At 39.0% G+C, this 23,910-nt stretch overlaps 2 protein-coding genes across 2 annotated transcripts in view; one reads left to right on the top strand and one right to left on the bottom strand.

Annotated features, from left to right (window-relative positions):
* Positions 1–14,229, bottom strand: part of plekhh2 (pleckstrin homology domain containing, family H (with MyTH4 domain) member 2) — a 35,688-nt gene extending 21,459 nt beyond the window's left edge. Inside the window, exons 1-7 of the mRNA XM_042736376.1 lie at positions 14,052–14,229; positions 11,581–11,718; positions 4,876–4,938; positions 3,891–4,040; positions 3,727–3,810; positions 3,562–3,643; positions 1,384–1,587 (exon numbers count right to left, since the gene is read on the bottom strand). Of these exons, the coding sequence (XP_042592310.1) occupies positions 1,384–1,587; positions 3,562–3,643; positions 3,727–3,810; positions 3,891–4,040; positions 4,876–4,938; positions 11,581–11,700 (703 nt within the window). The 5' untranslated portion in view covers positions 11,701–11,718; positions 14,052–14,229. The remainder of the gene's footprint in view (positions 1–1,383; positions 1,588–3,561; positions 3,644–3,726; positions 3,811–3,890; positions 4,041–4,875; positions 4,939–11,580; positions 11,719–14,051) is intronic.
* Positions 14,230–14,344: 115 nt separating this feature from the next.
* The window catches only part of thada (THADA armadillo repeat containing), a 101,002-nt gene continuing 91,436 nt past the window's right edge, over positions 14,345–23,910 (top strand). The window contains 15 exon segments of the mRNA XM_042736377.1: positions 14,345–14,498; positions 14,731–14,811; positions 14,881–14,987; positions 15,069–15,202; positions 15,306–15,454; positions 16,057–16,089; positions 16,201–16,249; positions 16,386–16,488; positions 16,491–16,581; positions 16,729–16,823; positions 16,930–17,153; positions 17,809–18,512; positions 19,015–19,169; positions 19,284–19,439; positions 19,531–19,626. Of these exon segments, the coding sequence (XP_042592311.1) occupies positions 14,739–14,811; positions 14,881–14,987; positions 15,069–15,202; positions 15,306–15,454; positions 16,057–16,089; positions 16,201–16,249; positions 16,386–16,488; positions 16,491–16,581; positions 16,729–16,823; positions 16,930–17,153; positions 17,809–18,512; positions 19,015–19,169; positions 19,284–19,439; positions 19,531–19,626 (2,169 nt within the window). The 5' untranslated portion in view covers positions 14,345–14,498; positions 14,731–14,738.

Raw genomic sequence — 23,910 nt, 5'->3', positions numbered from 1 at the left:
GTGTTAAAGTCAAATGTTGATAACTGGATCGATTGATTCAATTTTGCAAATCACTGTTAAGTCATTCATTTGAATGAATCAGACTCAAGACAAATGACCCATTTGAGTGATTCATTTAGTGAGTTAAAATGCATTCATCATAATGAATGCCATACAAAAGTCAGTTCTTCTGAAACAAAAACAGAAAAAGCTTTGAGACAATTTCACTTTCTAGCCATATGTTGGTGGTATTGATAGGGCAATGCAATTGGTGGATCAAAATGATGGCTTCTCATTTGAAGTTGACACACACACACACACACACACACACACACACACACACACACACACACACACACACACACACACACACACACAATATTATATACTGTATATACAGCTGTTAAAAGGTTTGGGTTTGGTAAGGTTTTTTAATGTTTTTTTGAAAGAGGCTTACCAAGGCTGCATTTATTTGATCAAAAATATTGTGAAATATTATTTGAATTTAAAGTAACTGTTTTCTATTTATAATATATTTTAAAATGCAATTAATTTCTATGATGCAAAGCTGAATTTTCAGCATCATTACTCCAGTCTTTAGTGTCACATGATCCTTCAGAAATCATTCTAAAGCCCTATTCGCACAGGATTAGTATTATCTGGGGACCTCATGTGATTTAAAAATGACCCCCCACATCCACATCTGTGCAATTTTACACTAATTTACTGACTTATCTCCTGGATATGATGTCAAGGCTTTGTGTTACATTACATATCACTAACAGAAGGATGTCCCTTACAGCATGTTACTATACATGTCATCCATCTCCAACTAATTATTATTTTTGTTTTCTCTCTTCTGATGGTTTTCAGCTTTCTCTTTCTGCAGATTGTATAGTTGTATGGTGTATAGCGATAATGACCCAGCACCCAAAATACTACCAAAACAATCCAACGCAGCCTCCATTCTACGCAAAAGATGGATAAAAAGGTGCACCGCACAGGGAACAAAGACCTTGAAAAAAATTATATATCCGGCCCCGCAAAATCCTAGCCAAATTACAGAGATGCCGATTCGCACGGGACTACGATTATCACAGGATCTCGGTGTTTGGCGAAATATGGTGGGTCATTTGCTGGGGAATTTTTACTTTACAAATTACACACATGGCTGATTTGCACGGGATTAAGATCACAGACAAACTTCGCAAATATTACAAATGACTAGAGGACACCAGGTAATACTAATCCCGTCTTTACTTTCACTTTTGATCTGTTTAACATGTTCTTGCTGCATAAAAGTTTAAATTTCTTCCCAGCCTTGTTGCATCTCGGTCAAACTTAACAGATTATGAACTAATACTTTCAGTCAAACAGCTATAGATATCAAATCAGTCTTCTGACCAGTAGAGGGTCTCCTGCAGTCTTTGTGTGTGGGGTCACGATCTGGCAGGGTGCTGATGCTCTTCTTGGATGGCTCTGGGCCCGTCAGTACCTGAGGGCTCTTCCCTCTAATTTGGAAACAGCCAAAAGTCAGACTGCTGAGCCGCTGGGCCTCACCCACATTGGGCTGCACTGGGCCACCAGAACCCAAAGTCAGCTCCATGGCTAAAACACAACACAAAAGCATGACACTTTCCATCACTGGAAAAATGATGAAAAATTTCCTGTATCTTTTTTTTTTTTTTTTTTAATTATGCTGTGCTTAGTCCCAATTTATTTTATTTTCCCAATTCCTTTTTTTTTTTTTTTTTTTTTTTTTTTAAATCTTGTATTCCTTGCTTTGTACAAACCCGATTCCAAAAAAGTTGGGATACTGTACAAATTGTGAGTAAAAAAGGAATGGAATACTTTACAAATCTCATAAACTTATATTTTATTCACAATAGACTATAGATAACATATCAAATGTTGAAAGTGAGACATTTTGAAATGTCATGCAAAATATTGGCTCATTTTGGATTTCATGAGATCCTTCACATTCCAAAAAAGTTGGGACAGGTAGCAATAAGAGGCCGGAAAAGTTAAATGTACATATAAGGAACAGCTGGAGGACCAATTTGCAACTTATTAGGTCAACTGGCAACATGATTGGGTATAAAACGAGCCCCTCTCGAGTGGCAGTGTCTCTCAGAAGTCAAGATGGGCAGAGGATCACCAATTCCCCCAACGCTGTGGCGAAAAATAGTGGAGCAATATCAGAAAGAAAAATTGCAAAGAGTTTGAAGTTATCATCATCTACAGTGCATAATATCATCCAAAGATTCAGAGAATCTGGAACAATCTCTGTGCGTAAGGGTCAAGGCCGGAAAACCATGGATGCCCGTGATCTTCGGGCTCTTAGACGGCACTACATCACATACAGGAATGCTACTGTAATGGAAATCACAACATGGGCTCAGGAATACTTCCAGAAAACATTGTCGGTGAACACAATCCACCGTGCCATTCGCCGTTGCCGGCTAAAACTCTATAGGTCAAAAAAGAAGCCATATCTAAACCTGATCCAGAAGCGCAGGCGTTTGCTCTGGGCCAAGGCTCATTTAAAATGGACTGTGGCAAAGTGGAAAACTGTTCTGTGGTCAGACGAATCAAAATTTGAAGTTCTTTTTGGAAAACTGGGATGCCATGTCATCTGGACTGAAGAGGACAAGGACAACCCAAGTTGTTATCAGCGCTCAGTCCAAAAGCCTGCATCTCTGATGGTATGGGGTAGCATGGATGCGTGTGGCATGGGCAGCTTACACATCTGGAAAGGCACCATCAATGCTGAAAGGTATATCCAAGTTCTAGAACAACATATGCTCCCATCCAGACGTCGTCTCTTTCAGCCCACCTTGCATTTTCCAACATGACAATGCCAGTCCACATACTGCATCAATTACAACATCATGGCTGCGTAGAAGAAGGATCTGGGTACTGAAATGGCCAGCCTGCAGTCCAGATCTTTAAGCCATAGAAAACATTTGGCGCATCATAAAGAGGAAGATGTGACAAAGAAGACCTAAGACAGTTGAGCAACTAGAAGCCTGTTTTAGACAAGTATGGGACAACATTCCTATTCCTAAACTTGAGGAACTTTAAGTCTCCTCAGTCCCCAGACGTTTGCAGACTGTTATAAAAAGAAGAGGGGATGCCACACAGTGGTAAACATGGCCTTGTCCCAACTTTTTTGGGATATGTTGATGCCATGAAATTTAAAATCAACTTATTTTTCCCTTAAAATGATACATTTTCTCATTTTCATCTATGTTGTATTCTGAATAAAATATTGAAATTTGAAACTTCCACATCATTGCATTCTGTTTTTATTCACAATTTGTACAGTGTCCCAACTTTTTTGGAATCGGGTTTGTAAATGATATATTTTAGATACTATATAATATATTTATATATATATATATATATATATATATATATTTTTTTTTTTTACATAAGTCATGGTTTTGATGAAACATTTATTTGACAGGCCTAACACTGGACATACTGCAGAACTAGCAGGAATAATGTGGTAGAATGTTATTTTGAAAACACAGTAGCCATTGCTTAACCTGCTATGTATGTGATTACATGCATGAATACCTTGCAGTCGTCTTCTCAGGTCTTGTATCTCAGCCTCCTGTTGTTGGTTGATCTCTCTCAGAGAGGCATTCTCTATATCAAACTACAAGAGTGAAACATTTACACACCATTTCTTTCTTTCCACCTATTCTAGAACAAACACATGCACAAAAAGCATGAACATACTTCATTCAACTTCCTCATGACCCATTCTTTGATTTTGGCTGCTTTTTCTTCAACCGCCTTGGCATCTTGGATTCGGTTCTGTTTCTGAAGGTATAATGTCATGGATTTAAATAGGCCTCTATGATGCAAACCTGATGGTTTTGGAGACTGGAGTTGGGACTGACCTGTTCCTCCAGCTGTTGCTCAAGGGTGGCAATAAGCTTGTCTTTCTCTTGCAGTAGCGCTTGAAGATTTTGACAGCGCCTGAACAGCGGCAGCTCTGAATTACTCGACTGGATATCTGATGCCTTTAGACGCTCTTCCATCCATTGCACCTGAAACACACAAATGAACATTCACACATTATTAGTAATGGTCATATTATTATATAAAAAATCAAATATACAGGGGTTGGACAAAATAATGAAATAATGTGAACACCCATTATTATAGGTGTTAATATAATTTGTGGAACAGATTACAGTGGAAACTTGCGGTTCCGTTGTTTCTCCTGCCTCCTCAGACTTGACACTCACGCGGGTTGCCAGATTGAGGACACGCTTCAGGAACGAGCGCAATTTACAGTGGAAGGTGACAAGCCTTACACACTGTAAGTTGATGAACCTATTTACCTGTGCTTTAATATTATTCTGTTCATAGATCTTTTTTGATGGCTGCCGAGTAGAATCTGTGATCTCTCTGCAATACGCTGTGTTTTCCACCACCTGGCAACCCGGGGAGTCTAAATACTATTGGGTAAATTGGCAGTGGGCGGAATCACACAGACCAAAACAAAAACAGACATGGAACCACATTTCAAAACAGAATAACTGTAGCATTGTTTTTTTTGGAGAAACAAGTATGTAAACTTAGCATGTTACCAAAATATTTGCAAACATATTTTAGTATTTTTATGCTTTAGTACAGTCAAAAGATTTACATACAGCACCTTTAATAAAGGAATATTGCCTATTTCCAATTGTCATATTTATTTGTTACATTATATTAGTATTAACTGTATCCAAAATAATCAAATCATTTAGCAAGCCATTTAAGGTAAAGAATCATAACTTAAATAAATCTTTGTCAGTGCAAATACTTAACATTCCTAATATCGGATTATATCCTAATACCATATGAAATGTCCAAGAGAGTGTTATTAGTATTTACCTGCTGGTTGGCCTCATGTGCCCGCCGCTCTGCTTCCAGTACCTGCGTCTCCAGCTGCTGCATCTGACAGAGCAAGAAGTAATGTTTATATGAATGGGCAAATGAGCCGGGCTTGTGCATGAATATGTATAAACATGAGAATTATTAAAAATCTACATCCAAATTTTCCTCATGCATAACCTTTTTCAAGCATCACTGGGAAGAACAAGCCAGCTGGTTTTGTAAACAAATATCCTTCTTTTTAAAACATGTATTTGTCTCATGGCATAGTATTGCCAGTAATGCAGCATATCCATTTGCAAATCATTTTTACCATAGCGGGAACGCCAGGCTATATTACTGTTAATGTTATTCCTTTAAGCATTTTATTTTTCTTTTTTTGGATGAAAAGACAATGTGAATAAAGTTAAGGAAACTAAAAAATAAATAAATAAATAAAAATACTGTCTAAGCAAAAACATTTCCCAAAAAAAAACTTAAGCTGTGCTGTATTGGTTTCAAAAAAAAAAAAAAAAAGCTATGTGGTAAACCAGAGGTAATGATTTAGTTGCCGGTCATTTTGATGATTGTTTCCTGTAATCAAATTCAGTGAAATTTCAGGGAATTTTGACCACTGTATTTCCAATCCTCATAATTTCAAGTTAATCTTTATTATAAATTCCTTAATCCACTTTCCAGTGTCATAAAAGTCTCACTTCACACATTCTGTGGCTTAGTTGTGGTCATCAGATTGGGTCTTGGAGACTGAATGTGGACCACTAGTAAAAAAGTATTATATTTAAAATAATTTTTCTTTCCATCACACATCACAACAGTTAAATGAAAAGTTTTTTTTAAAAGAAGAAAAATCTGATGATCTGAACAACTTTTGAAGATCACATTTTCCAACATAATTTGATAATGATCCAAAGAGCTTTATTAGAAGAACAACATGAGCAACATACTTTATCAAAATGCAGAAACACTCAAATACTAACATAGTGAAAAATACATATTTTTTTAAATTGCATATATATATATATATATACACACACACACAGTATATATATATAACTAAATATAACTAGCAAAACTAAATATATATATAACTAACTAAATATATCTTTTTTCACATTATAATATTGAAAATGTATTTTTCAAAATTAATTATCGTAATGAGAATTTAGAGGTCGCCTATTTGTCATAAAAAAGAGAGAATTCTGCTGAAAAATATTTTGTTGTTAGACAAAAAATATATTAAGGTAAAAGGTGCCATTTTTAATCACTATGCAAAAACCATTGACATACTACTATAGCGTATGCACTTCACAATTTAATAAATATATAATTATTTTTCACATTACTGAGAAGTCATTTTTATTGCATTGTGGTAACAACAAATTAGGGGGTGCTCTTTCAATATGCATAAAAACCCAAATACTACTAACAATATTTAATATATCTTTATTTTTCACATTAGAGTATTGAAATATCAGTTTCATCGGATAACGTTAATGGATGGAATTTTTTTTTTAGGTAACTATTCTGTCTTATGTCTTTTTGATTTTGGGGTTAAATTACCGTAAATTAACAACATACCATATAAAATGAGTGAGATTTGCATAACACCGAACATTTTTGGGGTTAAATTTGCTTGATCGGTGTTATGTGCTTGTTTCTGCTTTGGCAGGAGCTCCATCAGCAACCTGTTTCTCTTCATACAGTTCCCAAAGGAGAACAGACAAATATGACCTAACACACTGCTAATAGTTACCGCTGCACTCATATTTTCCACTGAACACCATACAAAAGTGTTTTTATGCACATGTGTGTGTATGCGACCCAATGATATTCTGATCTTTCTAACAGCCTCTTTTCTTTACAAACCTCCATCATTAAAGATGTTTAATAAGTTCCAACACACAAAAGCACTACTGACAAAACCATCTTAATGATGGCTCTGGAATAGTCCTGTCCATGTTCTGCTCTAGTTCTTAAGTTAAAGGAGATTTTGTTGGATTTGTTAATGGTGCATCAGGCAGATCTTGGCGAATGACGTAAATCACTGATTTGCAGATGGAAGTTAAAAAGATTTCAAAGACTCTGGTTAATTTTGCATGATTGAAGTCTATTGATATTCAAGGTTTAGTAAGCCAACGCCTACCGGACTAAACCAAAGGGTGTGTCCACCAAAACACTGATGGCCAGAAAAACATCACACACTCATTATCTCTGTTGTCCACACACACAACCACTATCCCCGCAGACTATTCATACACATAAGCTTAATGTGGAACTAACTACATATATGTTTGTACTGCAACAACCACACACACACACACACACACACACACACACACACACACACACACACACACACACACACACACACACACACACACACACACACACACACACTGTACAAACGGGGACACAGTACACACCCAACCTCATCTGTGGTCAGGCTGGTCCACCACTGCCCAATGGTGCAGATATAGAAAATAAAAAATAGCAGAGTAATTACAGACTGTTCTGAGAACAGCTGCACAAACCCAGACAGACTCTGAATGGTTCAGCCACAGGTTAGTGCTACATATTAACACGTGCTGATTTCTAAAGAGATTAGTATTTTTAAATACATTTCAAATAAATGCTGAGCAGTAAATCAGGATACTAGACTGATTTCTGAAGGATCATGTGACACTGAAGACTGCAGTAATTATGCTGAAAATTCAGCTTTGCATCACAGGAATAAATTGCATAAAAAAAAAGTTGTTTAAAATTTAAATTATATTTTACAATATAACTGTTTTTACTGCCTTTTTGAAAAAAAAGAAAAAAAAATAGCCTTGGTGAGCAGAAGAGACAAATCTAAACATTAAAATATAATCTTAAATAAAAACCCTAAACTTTTGAATGGTTGTATAACTCATTGTTGTCAAAACTTTTAAAAGATACAATTTTTTTGGCAATCTTGACAAATAAAAAAGCCTAGTCAGTCCGATTTGGTCCTCTGACACTTCAAACAATTCAGTACACAAGTGAGCTGTCTAAATGATTCAGAATGAATCACAACCTGATTCAGTGATTTTGCTTACTTATTTGGACATTTATAAATGAAAGAACATGGCCAGGAATTAATAAGTCTTAATTTGTGGCCACAATATCTAATTTTTCTTCTTCACGTCATCTGCAGGGCTCCATACAAAAGTGCATTGTTCTGTTTGAACAGGAGATGGTGCTCTAAGAGGACAATGGAGTGATTCAACGCAACAAAGTGACCAGCATCATTCATTTTTTAAAGAAATATGTGACCATTAACCACAAAACAAGTCATAAGGATATTTTTTTTTTTTAAACTGAGAAAACTGAATACATTGATGTATGGTTTGTTATGATAGGACAATATTTGGCCGAGATACAACAATTTAAAAATCTGGAATCTGAGGGTGCAAAAGTTCTTAGCAATGCATATTACTTATCAAAAATTAAGTTTTGATTTATGTACGGTAGGAAATTTACAAAATATTTTCATGATCTTTATTTAATATCCTAATGATTTTTGGCATAAAAGAAAAATTGATAATTTTGACCCATGCAATGTATTTTTGGTTATTGCTACAAATATCCCGGTGCTACTTCAGACTGGTTTTATGCTCCAGGGTCACATCTGGCAAATACTGGTGAAACAAGCAATAGAGACTGCTGATGATGCGACAAAGCTGAATAGAGCTCAACTACATAAAACCTATGTAAATGAGGGGTGACGGCCAATGGGAGTGCTGTAAACCAAAACAAACCAAAAACCTTCATGGATGCTTTCATCAGTTTGCACATGTATACTTCACATTTCCATCAACAGCTCTTTGAATCTTCTACAATCCCCCTCACTTCTGGCTACAGTCAGTCTTCCATTCCATGCATTCCATCCTGGGCCTTCTGTGGCCGGCACGCCCTGCACCCCTCATCCAGCCTCCCTCCACAGGCCAGCTCACAAAGGCTGTCTGTGTGACAGCCTTCACTGCACCACGGCTCCAAATTCCCCGGCGTCACTCGGCCTCTGCTCCACACTGCACTCATCTGTGTCCTGCAGCAGTACACTGTATGTTACACTAGAAGCTCGTGTTTCCATTCTAGCAGAATCTAGTAGGAGTGCTAACCTACAACAGATTCCTGCTTCACATAATGTACTCTCAGTGTGAGAACACAGGTTCATATGCATTTGACTGCACTTGAAAGTTCTCCATATTTTTACCGTAATGGTTTAAAGAAAGGTTTGCATCTGTTCATACACAGGATATGTGTCTTCATGTGCGCCTTTGTGACATTCTTTGAGGCTGGCTCACAGTGAAAGTTCGTTACTGTTTTGAGTTTCTTTGCACGATGAGCAATTGCTGTCCAAGACTGGCTGATTCATTTAAACTTCACCAAACAGGATGTAAACCAGGGGAGAAAATGACCTACATTTCTCCCAACATTAGCATATATGTGTTTGTTTGTGTATGTATTTAGCATGCTAACTTCCTGTATAGCACGAGGCCAGGCATTTCCTCCCTTGGGAGTCTCAGTGATTAAAACAGTTAGGCCAGGTGTTTGTCTGTTTGTATGTCATTTTTACTTCTTATTTTACTCCCTCTCTTTCCCTTTCACTCTTATACCTTCTTACCCGTCCTACAAGACGTGTAAAACTACAAAAACATTTTAAAAATTATAGTTTGAGACTACCACTGATTAGGAGAGATAAATAGGGTCCACTGTCCCAATTCAGATCTGTTTCTTAGGGAGTGATGGCCTGAATATGTACGTAAAGCAATATAAAAAAGACAGAATACAATAATATCTTTTGACAGATAAACAGGCTAAATATTCTTAGGTTTTTATGGAATGTTTTTGTACTTATAGCAATTTACAAGATAAATTCATTCATATTTCAGATAGACTATCAGTCTGCGAGGAATTTCTTTTTCTGCAGGTTACATCATTACATCAGTGGGAACAAGCCATCTTCATGACTTAGCAAATAACATTACTGTCAGTTTTTGTGGCCGGCCGCTAATATATTTATTGTTATAGTCCTCTTTATAGTTATTGTTCTTGGTGTAAATGGGCCTTTAATTTAAAGACACAACTTCGTTGTATGTTTTTACGGAGCCCCTCACATGACATGCAAGAAAAAATAAATACATCATGCGCACCATTTAATAATTTGTTCCCTCAATTTTTTTCCTGCATGCCATGTGCAGGGCTCCGCAGGTTTTAGCGTCATAAGATGAAAAAATTCTCTCCATGAAGTTACATTCTCTTAATTCAAGTGCCATTGCTTAAAACACAGCTTTAAAAATCTATATAAAGAAGTCACCCTTCACTTGATTAGTTGTGTGACTAGTTGATCAAAGTTGCCCATTCCTACTTTCCTACTTTCTTTATCCTATGTCTCAATCCTTCCCATTCATCCTCTTCCTCCGTTTTTTTTTCCCACCACAGATTAATCTCTGACATATCCTCAGCTAAACTATGCTCCCCAGCTATCTGTATTTTAACAGCTCAGCTGATCCAAGACCTACTGTACAAGGACAAGTCAGGAAAGAAACCCTATGTAAACATTTAATGGCAGCTTTTTTCAATACTGCAATAAGGGATTCTGTCCACATATGCAAGTGAGGAATAATAGATGGCACACATAAGTGAAGCTAGACTCTACCCAGCTGCTAACAATAACACGCCTACTGATGAAGGAATGAGAAACAATTACAATGAGATTCTCATATGATGAAATCATACACTTGAATCAGCATCATAGTGGTTAGAGGTCACACTTACTGAGACCGAGGCTGCATTTGAAATGACGTATTTCCATATAGCAGGCACAAAACAGTACATGTATGTGAATTCACAGTATTCATAAAATAGTACGAGACAAGTATGCAGTTCACCTACTACTTCCGAAAATTCCTGAAGTGCACACTTTGCTATCCCATGAGGCCATCAAAAATATCTTAATTTGCGTTCTGAAGATGAACGAAGATCTTATGGTTTTGGAACGACATGAGGGTGAGTAATTAATGACAGAATTTTCATTTTTGGCTGAACTATCCCTTTAAAATTGTATGAGATTCAGTTACAAAATACTTTGGGGCACCAATCGTTAAAATTGCTCAAGAAAGAGCCTCATCACAATAGCTGACTATACATTTTCTAAACTTGACCTCTCCCCAAGGGCAAGACATTTAAAGCACCCGGATACATCCTGAGTCTGTAATTCAAAGTAGATTCTGCTATCCCAGAATGCAGCAGTTTGGAGCCCTGCGGTCAGGCCTCTGTTTATATTAACCTCTAATCTGCTCTCCCTCGAGATAGGCCAAAGAAATAGTCCATGGCACGCATATACACACACACACACTCTTTCGTGGAAATGAAAACCAAACATGGAAATGAGCAAATACTTTAATAGGTGGCTTCTTTGCCTTTCCTAGAATTCCCTTAGATTGAGTATCTTGGCAATATAAATACAGACGGGAATTAGCAGGGTGGTGACAGTTACCTACAAATCATATGCCTGTTCTGTTATTACTTTAATAAAAGATGGCTGAGGTAGGTTGAGTTTAACTTGCTCAGCATGCGGTCTGATGTAATGATTTTTAAAGGTCAGAGAGCAGACCAGCAGGCCGAGCGAAGGGACTCAGGGACTGAGACGTAGACTGAGACTGAGTAGTGTGTTTGACTGACCTTTTCTGCCGTGAGCTCTCGGATCACGCTCATCTGTCCACGGAACTTAAAGAGCAGGGCCTCGAGGGCCATGCATTTCTCTTTCCACTCCCCTCCTGTGCTTTCATCGCCCTCCGCCATGCCGTCACCCCTCAGGCCCTGCCACAACATGAGGCACACAGAGCTTGTAGTAGAAGACGACTCAAGAAGATAAACTATGAATCAGATGTGATATACAGCAAAACAATTATCTTGATATTTTTCCGCCTCTTCATGATATTTGATATACATCTTTTCTCTAAGGAAGCATGCTTTTGACCAACCAACCATATTTCAACACTGAAATGTGGTTAAGATAATATTTTTTTTTTTTCAGCACTGAAAAACATTGAAACAATACTTAATTTGGTAAAAAAAAAGTTAATCAACAATCGTGTTTGCTGGCTTATGTTGAAAATGAAGATGTTTAAACAATGTTGCAATATCAATGAACACATTTCCTTTTGCCTAATTGAAAAAAAATTCAACTAATCAAACCTTGATCCATGACGTTGAGTCACATCCGTTGCAAATAAAATCCATAAAAATAGTTTAAGCATGTATCCACATAATTATTTACATGCATTTTTTATTGAAAGATTGTAGTACAAGAAAAATGTCATGGAAATTAAGTGCCAAAATTTGTCTCATGACATGGTCTTTCGGAAACTTTTTGGCCAAACAAACAAGTTGGTGTGTGACCAACCTTCAAATGTAAAAACAATATCAGTTGTTGGTGAAAAAGCATTGGAACAATATTGAAACAATGTTAAATGGTACTTAGAAATCAAATAAATACTTATAAATACTAGAAATACCAATAAATCAACATTGAAATTAATTCGCCCATATCAAAAAGATGTTGAAACAACATTGCAATATCAACATTAATTTAATTTGCAATATCAAAACAAAATTCAACAGTGATTCATCTTCGATCCACGATAAATACAGACTGACAACTCAAAATAATCATCATCAAGAGTTGCTAAATTTAATACTTTTAACATTCGGACAAAATTATTTGTCTCCTCCATTCTGCAAAAATATGCTTCTTCCACAGTTTGGGTTTTCACAGCTTCCCATGTTTCACAGGAACTCAGAATTACATTTGTTTGGACATGCACAGATGTAAATGAACAGTGAATATTCTGAATAGGACGTTTATCTGATGTATAGATGCATGCCACTTGTCAATATTAACTGAAATTTTCATATAGCTGTATGACATCTGAGATAAATTTGAACTTTTATCAGTTGGAAAGAAACTGTATTGGTTGGAAAGAGAGGCAGTGAAACATTCTTGGTCTCGAATGGCAAAAGTAAGTGTTTGAGCCCTGGACAAACTGACCACCACTACAAAAATAAACCCCTCCAGCCAGCACTAATGCACCATCATCACACTTCTCCATCATAAAATGTTAATTATGAAAAACGTGTGTCAGCTGATGTAAAGCAGGTGGGGGAAAGCACAACAGAAATGCATGAGTGAACACATTTCACAACTACTTCTCTAAAACTCTTGGTTATAATAATAAGCTCTCATTATAGCATTGGCACGGGCACAAACAGAGAGCAAACGTGCTGAGCTCAATTAAGCTGTCCTGGTAAATAAGACCTTTTTTGTTTGGGTTTGAATCTTAACCAATGTGGATTAAAACAGTGTGTTTTACTGTGGAACTAACTTCTTAAGAGGACAATGTACAGAAAAAGTGAGCCAAAGTGGATAACAGGGTCATTATGTAGATCTAGAACACAAGGATTTGCACATGGAAGATCAGGAAGTTAATATATACTGCAGTATGTGAGGAAAATGCTCCTTTCCTAATCATGAAAAGTAGAAATATGTGTTTAGTAATGAGGTCTCCAATATGATACACACATATGGTGCATATGTTGTGAATTTTACTGTTGAGACCAGGTAGGAATTTCCATCTCAGGAGTCAGTGATCCTGGTTCTGGCTCTCAGTTTCACTACATAACACAGATCAAACATACAGTGATTCAACATAACATTATATATAGGACACACACATTTTAACCTAATCAAAAACCGACTATGGGTAAGTTACCGTATATATAATGTTAAACTGTTAGCTGCAGTTAGTGACAGAATGATGATGCAATAGGTACAATTATAGTTGTATTCATGAAAATAGATAATAGAATAGAAAATAATATAATTATTTAATATTAACTGAATTTCAGTTATATCAAATCAATAAATAGTGTATTTCAAACGTATTCAATATATTAAGCTTTTCATTTTCAAAATCACTTTTAGAACAATCAGCAGGGTACATAATAAAGTCTACATTTAATTTTAGAATCTGTTTTCGTTTAAATATATAATATAGAACTTTCATATTTGAATAAGCGGAAATAGAAACGTCAATACTTTAATATCGTATTCCCTTTTTTTTTTTGTTAATAATTAAAGATTTTATCCTTACCCGGCAATCAAGTGTTACAGTGCTGAAGATGGAACTGGTTTCACACCATAATAAAAATAATATTCCGTCTTGTCGTAGTCGTTACTGCACCAGTGACCTAATTATGATATAAAGAGCGACCGTTTTCTAACTCAAAGTTTTCACTCCAGCATCGTCCTGTGGAAATGGGCGGGATCGGGGGCGTTTTTTTCCTTTCTTTTCCCTTTTTTTAACAAGCAAACTATTGTATGTGTGGTTAGGGAATGGTGACGTCATGTCTGATTGACTTTGTCGTGGACCAATCACGCATCATAAGCATTCTGCGTGAACCAATCATCTTTGTGCTGGGCGGTCCTCCAGCGCGAACCCGGAATTGACGCGTCACACGTGCATGTTGTGTTGCCGTGGAAATAATTATTTCTACATGCAGCGTTGAACTTTTTGACCGTTACCTGCTTTGTTACAAAGGTATGACAATATATTTTCATGTTTTAGAATGTGTAGTAGAACGGGGTTTTCGGTGTGGAGGAGAACGTAATATAAATAGCCGCAGGAAACGTGACTAGCACTAGATAAGGTTAGGTTCAGCCAGAGCTCTTATAACTTCTTTAACTTGATCTTCAGCACTTGTTGTATGAGCGTTGTACGTAATTATACAATTAATTCATGATACACATCTGCAGTTGTTGTTATGTCTCAGATCTAGTCATGGTTGTGAAGAAGAAAACACCTAAAGTGGAGGCTGTAGCTTTGGATGATGTCAAGCTGAAGAGCCTGACAGGTGAGTGAAAGAAATCACCTTTAAGTGGTTGTGCATACGTTACCTGTAATATTTCACGCTTTCTCCCAGATTCTCTGTCTGTGGATGGAGATAGTAGCTCCACAGAGCTTGCTGGGGTTCTGAAGGACAGTCTGTCATCCTCTGACCCGGTCGAGCAGATCCAGCTCATCTCTAAGGTCGGTCTGCATCACATTCATCTTAAAGATCTTGACTGAGTTATACTGAATGCACTTCACTGGTTTGTATGTTGACTACAGGCAGGCTTCCTGTTGGAGCAGTTGAGAGAGGATGAGTGCACTATTGGTCCGTTACTGCAGGCTTGCCTGAGCACCCTAGCATTCCTGTTTACCACACTGCCAGCTAAGAACCCACTTAAGAGAACCGTAGCAAGGTCCCACATTTCTCTGGCACTCATGCTACTGGAAAATCAATGATTGACTTCTGTGTGCTTTGTTTGTGTATATTTGTCTGTTTAACACACTCTTCTCTATCAGTGCTCTGGGAAGTGGCCCGGATTGGCTGCAGGAGCAGACGGTTGGATGTCTGTCCGAGAGCATGTCTTCCTGTCTCTCCTCTACGAGCACAGATCACTGCTCACACTCAACAGATAACATCACTTCCTGCCTGGATGGCTTTAAAATCGGTATGTATAAGTGATATAATTTGATTGGATTGGATTGGAATCGGTAAGTTTTTTTTTTTTTTTTTTTTTTAAGAAAGCAATGCTTTAATTCGGCAAGGATGCATTAAAATAAAATTGAAACTAATTGCAGTTATAATGCTGCAAAAGATTTCTACTTTAAATAAAAATAAAAGTTGTGCTTTTAAACTTTCTATTTATCAAATTTTTTTTTTTAAATAAGAAAAATATTAGGCAGCACAACTGATTTCAGCATTGATAGTATAATACATGTTTCTTGAGCAGCAGATCATCATATTAGAATGATTTCTGAAGGATCATGTGACAGTGAAGACTGGAGTAATGATGCTGAAAATTCAGCTTTACATCACAGGAATAAATTATATTTTAAAGTATATTCAAATACAAAACAGTTGGTTTCAATTGTAATAATATTTCACAATATAACTGTATTACTATTACTTTTCTGATTTTTTTTTTGTTTGTTAAAAAGTGAGCCTTAAAAGACACTTAAAAAAAAGAAAATACAGATTTTTTTCCCCCCAACCCCAAACAGTAGTATGTGTAGTGCAGTACATTTTTAAATTGTTCTGTTTGTTTTACAGGTGAGAAATGTGTTCACCGTTTGCTAACAGAAGGTTAGTATACAAGTTAAATAATTTAATGCTGTATATTTGGTTTTCTCTGCTCTTTTACAAATTCTGTCACTGATTTTTTTTTTTTTTTTTTTTTTTTTATAAATCTCATAGTGCTCCAGTTCTTCCAAAGGACATTGAATTATTATGTGGAGCAGAACAGGTAAAGGTTTCCCTGTTGTACTGTATAATGACGAAAAAGTTGCATGGATGGAATCTTGTTCCTGTTACCCAGAATTCTTGAAAAATGTCTCTAGCATGGTTTGTTGTTGTGCACTGACATTTGATTTGTTGTTCAGGGGTTTGTCTGGTCGTCATGTGGCCCAGGCTCAGCTGATGCAGTCGTGTCTGGCAGCGGTGAAGGCCTCAATGCTGGTGGTTCAGAGGTCACAGGAACCCATCACACTGCAGTGCTTTCAGCTTCAGAGGACCAATCTGATCTACATCAGGCTCTCAGTGGACTTCTCAGCTGCTATACATGTATCTTGACTGATGGTAAGGCAAAGACCCCTATATTCTTCACATGCAACTCGACATTGTGTTTTTGTATTTATTTACACTTTTTATATATATATATATTGTATTGTATTGTATTTATTTCTGTTGATTTTTGTATTATACTGAAGTTCTTTTCCTGTCTAGAGGAGTTTGTTCAGACGGTCCAGAGCACTGCTGGGATGGCTGTTGTTTTGCTCATTAGATCTATTATTGGCAGTGGAGATGATGTACCTGTCATAGTAAGTGAGAAGCAAGAAGCTTACTGTGTACTCTGTCTCAACTTGAGCTGCATTCAAATCCATTCCTGGCTGTGGAAGTGCTGTTAAGTGAGAAGTGTGTTTCTAGGTTGCGGGTCTTCTGCAGTGTTCAGTGGGTGCAGGCAGCCTCGCCCCCCAGTGGCTGAGACAGAGCTGCGCAGGTCTGTATGAGAGCAGCAGGCCTGCAGCTGTGGCTCTGTATCTGAGTCATGGAGCTCTGGCTATGCTCAGCTGGAGAGGAAAGACTCTTGGTCCACAGGCCGAGAAACTGCTGCTGCTCATACCCGAAGTGCTCCTGTCTCTAGATACGAGGTACTAAAGGATACCAAATGCATTCACACAAAGGACTTGCAAAACTACCATTTTTAACAGTTATGAGAACAAGGGATTTGTTTGCAAAATTAAATAACTGCCACTTGCTACAGCCTAAAGAAATATTATTTACTTTGTGTTAAGTTGGCGGCGCATTTTTTTTCTTCTCACAGTTATATGTATAAACTTTAAGATCAACATTCTCTATTCAATTTTATATACACTACTTTTCAAAAGTTTGAAATAGGAAAAATGTAAAATGTTTTAGAAAGAAGTTTCTTATGCTCATTCTTAAGCTAAAAGTGACAGAAAATGAGAAACACCCCCCTGGAAAGACACAATAAAAAACAATTTTAAAAACTCTAAAAACCCTCTTTTTCTGTCAGCTATTTTTATGTTAAAAGCACAAAAAAGATCTTTCTCTTCAAATTTGTTTTTGGTAAAAATTAATGTCAGATTAACTAATGAGTAATCTTATAATTTCAGTTGTTGGAAAGCAAAATGAAAAAGTAGTAATAAATTATTACTTTTTTTTTTTTTTGCATCACTAAATTCTTCCCCTAATTCACATTGTACTGCTGAGCTGAGTTCATTCTGAAGTTGATCAGCCTGGATTTCCATGTGAACTGCTCTTTGTCGTGAATCTCTCTCTCAGAGTGAAGGAGTCCAGTACGGTGATGGTAGTGGCTCGGGTTTTGACACTTTGGAGTGGAGCTGCGGTTGATTGCGTCCAGGTGGACACATGTCCCCCTCTCCTTCGCTCGTCTCTAATCGGAGGCTCTTCTCTAATCGCACGCCTTCACCAGCACATCTACGCCCACTGGGAGCACCCGCTGGACGGGGTTCGACACCAGACGCGCTCCATGTTCCAGAACCTCCTCACAATCCACCAGCACTGCAGTGACCACAAGTCCGATCCCACCGGTGACCCTTACATCACCCAGCTCACCCAGGACCTTCTAGCACTGGAGTGGCATATGAAAGGGAAGTACGGCACACTGGGCTGCCTGGTGGAGCATTTAGGAGCAGAGTATTTACTCAAGCTTGATGGTGGACTGCCAGCCAGGCTGCTGGGTCTGATGGGGGATCAGACGATGGCACCATACGCCAGCGACCTTCTGGAGAAGTTGTTTGTCAGCCATAAGGCCCAGTTGTGTGCACGGTTTATGGATGCGGATGGCTGGATAGATGGGTGGCATGAAGTTTGGGTGAGGCCTCTGCTGCAGGTACTGTGCACAGCCCGATTGGATCAAACCACTTATATCCTGGACTACTTCCTGCCCAAACTGCTACGCTGCAACCCCTCCAGCCTTAGCCACATGGTACAAGCCCTGCAGGAGATGCCAGCTTGCACTGAGGGTAAGAGTCTTGTGTACATATAGTACTGAAAGATTGGACTCAGTAAGAGTTGTGTGTTTGTTATTTATTTATTTTTATTGTAATGTTACAAAAAATTGTATTTGAAAAAAGAGAAAAAAAATGTTATTTTGTGCAAAACAGAATTTCCATTTTGGGGTGAACTAACCCTTTAAAACATGTTTTTACATATGTTACTATAGACATTCCCCTGCTCTGTTCATATGGTATTCATTTTTATTTTTAGATTAATTTTTTCAGGTCTTAAAAAGTCTTAAATTTGATTTTAAAAATCCTGCAGGCATACACACACACACACACACACACACACACACACACACACACACACACACACACACAAACACTGTATAAATAATTTTAGGGTATTTGAGTATGGAATATTTTTTTAAAAAAGTGTTATTGAATTTGAATGATGATTTTAAGGAATTAGGGGTATTGTATAGAACTTATTGTTTTTTATAAGTGCTAAGTGTTTGTTCCTCAGGGTCAGCCGGCAGCAGAGGTGCGTTGGGGGCTTTGATGACGTGTCTGCGTGCCGCCCGGTCTCAGGGTGTTCTCAAGTCTGTGGAGGAGGAATTGTGTGGTGGCCTGGTGCCGCTCCCACTAATGCGACAGGCTCTGGTGCACAAACACGATCAGGTAAACGGGAACCGCATTATATTTTACTGTACCTTTAATAGTTAATGTCTGACATGCTAAACTGTGTCATTTCTATAACACAAAGAGAAATGAAGGCTGTTTATGTGAATTCAGGTGAGAATGGATGCTCTGGGTTTGGTATGTGAGAGCCATCGCAGCACAGAAACTCTGTCCAGACAGGAAATAGAGCTGATCCGCCACTTCCTGCCCTTTAATCTAAACAGTCAGTCACCAGGAGCCAGACAGCAGAGTGTCAGTCTGTTAAAGAAGGTAGGAAGCGATGATGGCTTAAGCTTTGATTGGCCAGAGGACATTGGAGGTGTGTTCTGATTGGTTCGTCTCTGTTTTGTTGTGTTGTCAGCTCCTGTGTAGGGTGAAGGACAGCGCTCAGCTGCTGCAAAAGAAACTGGACCAACATCACAACCACAAAGACCAGCAAGTCCTCAACATGTACCAGGTAGAAGTGTGATACTAACTGAGCTGTAAGATACTCTTTGTGGATAGGAGATTCACCGGTTCTAAATCTATGCGTGAATGATTTTACTCGATAGACATTTTTGCTTTTGAAACTGATTAGATAACTGACTAAACCAAAAAAGCTGGATGGGAAATCTAGCTAAAGGAGTGAATTTAGAAATCTAAACAACAAGAAGTGCCAAGGAACATTAGGAACAGAGAGATAAGAGTCCTCTGATTACACCGACATTGAGTGATGTGTTGAACACAGGAGACACACATGAAGCAATAAACATTAAGATAACAGAAGAAAAATGTGTTTTTCCATTAGCAGGAGTTCTGTTACTTGTGATGAATACATTGATAATTTTCCACTTGTGTTTTTTATTTTCATGAGTTAGTTGGGGACATTAATTAAACATCATCACGCTGAACAGGAAAACTCATTTATTCACTAGTTTACTTTTGCAAACTATTCAAACTCAAGTTAGTAAACAAGTTGGAAGCTTAATGGTAGTGAATTTGAAGCCATGCGGCTGTTGTGTAGTTTATTTTGTACAGCCAAGCACCACTCATATTTCTTATAGGGGGCATGAACTGAATGAACATGAACTTTTTTTTTTTTGCACTGTTCTCTGAGGTCCACTTATAAAGTTATCAAGATTTTTACATCAAAAAATATAAGTAATAGGCTATTTTCTTTAGTGAAATGCTTTGTTTGAATAGGCGTGGCGGATTGTAGACTCAGAAGTAAACACCCATTGCTATGATTGGCTAACAGCTGTGTGTTTGACAACATACATTCCTCATAGATGGACGCTGTTGTGGTTTAGGTTAGAAACACAGAAATACTCCGTATACATATCAAATGATGTGTAATAACAGAAAAAGCAAAAGTGGCTATGTAATAAAGACAGTTACTCACACTTGTGTGTTGCAACATTACTGTCAGATCCAATATAGTCCACACAACATCGTCTTTAAGTTTCAGTCTTTCTGAAAATCCTTTGTTGAATTGAGCCTTGTTTCTAAACAAATCTGTGGTAAAATTAAGTGGACAAAGGACAAAGTTCTTACTGACGTGGTCTGGCTCTTCATTAAAAATAAAGTTAAAGGTGGGGTAAGTGATTTCTGGTAGCCAATGTTGATGTTTCAAATCACCAAAACAAACACGCCCCTACTCCAAAAAGGGTCTCGCCCCTATTTTGATAGCTCCGCCCCACACATACGTACACAAAGCAGGCAACGATTATGGCGGAATCTGCTGTATTAAACATATCGTCTTACTTTTTCGGACACCCTTTGGGAGCTGATGCTTGAAACAGACAGTGGAGGAGGTTTAGACGCTCCAGGCTTATAGGGTGTGGAAATGAATGTTCATAGCTGAAGGGAATGACAATACGATTGCAGATGTACAAACAAGCGAACATGACACACTAGCATATTCAAGCAAAAGCCAGCATATATTACTTCTGTGAAACAAAGCAAAACGTTAGGTTACTGACGTAACCCCGGTTCTCTGATAACATGAGTGAGGTATCTCACTATGGGACCGTCTCAGGGCGTGGCCGATCGTGGAAGCACCTATAACACCACATCTGCCTCCCTGTATATAAACCGCAGCTACCTGCCATTTCGTCATTCTCCGCATATCTCTTCTCCGTGCAGGATAGGCAAGGAGGGCAATGTTTGTGAGATACCTCACTCATGTTATCAGAGAACCGGGGTTACGTCAGTAACCTAACGTTTTCTTTCTAACATTCGTTCAGTATCTCACTATGGGATATAGACAACTCCTGTATTGCCGATATGCTGACGAAGCAGACTAAGAAAGGCTGTGTAATTATCTGAATCATAGCTCCCGATGGAGGTGAAAACAGAATAATATGAGGAACTCGTCCTTTAGTAAAATTGCATTATACAACCTGACTAATCACTCCCAGAACTGAATGGGCCAGAGAGGGCTCTGTCACATCCAGTCTATAGAAGCGAGCAAATGTGTGCGGAGAAGACCAGCTGGCTGCCGCGCAAATTTTCTGAATAGAGATGCCTCTAAACAGGGCCCAGGAAGTAGCCATGCGTCTAGTAGAGTGTGCTCGTAGTCCTCTTGGGGGCTCCAAATTCGAATTTTTTAACATAATACGATACCCTCCACCACCCAATGAGAAAGGCGTTGACGGGAGATAGGGCTTCCTCTGTAAGAGTCAGCCCAAGAGACAAACAGCTGATTGCTCTTACGAATTGTATGTGTTCTCTGAACATACATATGCAGAGTCCGAACAGGACATAAACTGTGTAACCTCTCCTCCTCTGGGGATGCAAAGGGTGGTGGATGAAAAGCTAGCAGGTCCACTGATTGAACTGCACCAGCGTGATCAAACACTTTGAGTACGAACGCCGGGTTAGTTCTGAAAGTGACTTTTTGAACACCCGGAGCGAACATCATACATGAGTGAACTGGTAAAGCATGTAGTTCACTCACCCTTTTTGCTGTAGTGAGAGCGAGTAACAGAGCCGTCTTTAGAGCTAGTAGCTTCAAGGCAATTTTATCAATGGGCTCAAAAGGGGCTTTTGAGAGCACGTTCAGAACCATGGACAGGTCCCAGGGCGGGACCAGTGGCTTAGACACTGGGTGTAACCGACGTGCACCTCTCATAAATCGACAGACGAGAGGGTGCTGGCCAATAGTACCCTAGTTAATACCCACATGACATGCCGAGATAGCGGACAGATAAACCTTAACTGTAGAAAAGGCTCTGCCCTTATCTAGAAGGTCCTGTAAAAAAACCCAGCACATCCGAAACTGAACACAGGAAAGGAAATATGTTCCTATCTGTGCAACAACCCTCAAACACCCTCCATTTGAGATTATATAAAGAGCGCGTTGAGGCAGCCCTCGCGTTCTGAATTGTCTCAATCAATTTCTGAGGTAACCCAGCTGCATTCAGATTTAGCCTCTCACGGGCCAGGCCCAGAGAGCTAGTTTCTGAGGGGAAGGGTGAAATATTTCCCCCCGTGCTTGTGAGAGGAGATCCCTGCGCGCTGGTAACGGCCATGGCTGGTCGTAGAGCAGTTGTGCAATCTCCGCAACCCAAAGTCTCCCCGGCCAGTATGGTGCGATCAGAATCATTGGCTCGATCAGGCTCAACGGAGGGAAAGCGTAAAGTAATACGTCTGGCCACTCGTGGGCTAGAGCATCCACACCCAACGGTGCATCGTTGCCCACCAGAGAGAAGAACAGGGGACATTGCGTCTCTTCGCGTGATGCGAAGAGATCTACGGCGGCCTGGCTGAATCTCTGCCACACCATGAGCATAACTTGGGGGTGGAGTCTCCACTCCCTGTACAGATTATTCGATGTGGAGAGTTATTCGGTTGCCCTGTTGATTATTCTGTATGCCACACCATAAGGATCACTTGGGGGTTTCTTGCTGCTCCACATAATCAGTTCTTTCGCTAACAAGTGAAGCTTGTGAGAACGCACTCCTCCCTGTCGGTTTATGTAGGCTATCACCGTTGTATTGTCTGTCCTGACCAATACATGATGATTCTTGAGAAAATGCACAAAATGGCTCAGAGCTAGTAACACTGTCATTAGTTCTAGAAAATGTATGTGCTTCTCTCTCAGTGCCGGAGACCAAACTCCCCTCACTGTTCTGCCCTCGAACACTGCCCCCCAGCCCGTGAGAGATGCATCTGTTGTCACCACTTTTCTCAATAGTACAGGGCACAGAGGACATCCTGTCCTGAGAAAAGACGGGGCTCTCCAGTGACAGTGACATTCTGGTGAGACGCGCACTCTGCGGCTGAGACGGCTTGTGGGGTGAATGCCCTGTGACGCTGTCCAGTTCTGAAAATCCCTCATTCTCAGCAGTCCCAGGGGAACCACTGACACTGTTGAGGCCATCAGACCCAGTAGTTGAAGACACATTCCGAAAGAGACTAAACTCCCTCGTTGAAAGAGGGAGAGGCAGGTGAGAAATGTTTTGATGCGCTCTTCTGATAGGAACGCTCGAAACCTCACTTCAGCCTGAGACCCAAGTACACTATTTCCTGTGAAGGAGTTAGACAACTCTTCGTTTGGTTTATCTTGAAACCTAATCTCTCCAGATGTGTCACTAGTGTGTGTGTATCGCTCTCTGCTTGATGCGGAGACAGCGCGCAGATGAGCAGATCGTCCAGATATGACGAAACTCTGACTCCTCCGTTTCTTAACGGTGTCAGAGCCGCTTCCACACATTTGGTAAATACCCTGGGTGCCAAAGCCATGCCAAAGGGGATCCTC

This window comes from Cyprinus carpio, chromosome B13, assembly GCF_018340385.1.
Source record: "Cyprinus carpio isolate SPL01 chromosome B13, ASM1834038v1, whole genome shotgun sequence".
NCBI classification, from domain to species: domain Eukaryota; kingdom Metazoa; phylum Chordata; class Actinopteri; order Cypriniformes; family Cyprinidae; genus Cyprinus; species Cyprinus carpio.
The sequence above is the reverse complement of the archived record's forward strand: the minus strand, read 5'-3'. Positions and strand labels throughout refer to the sequence as shown.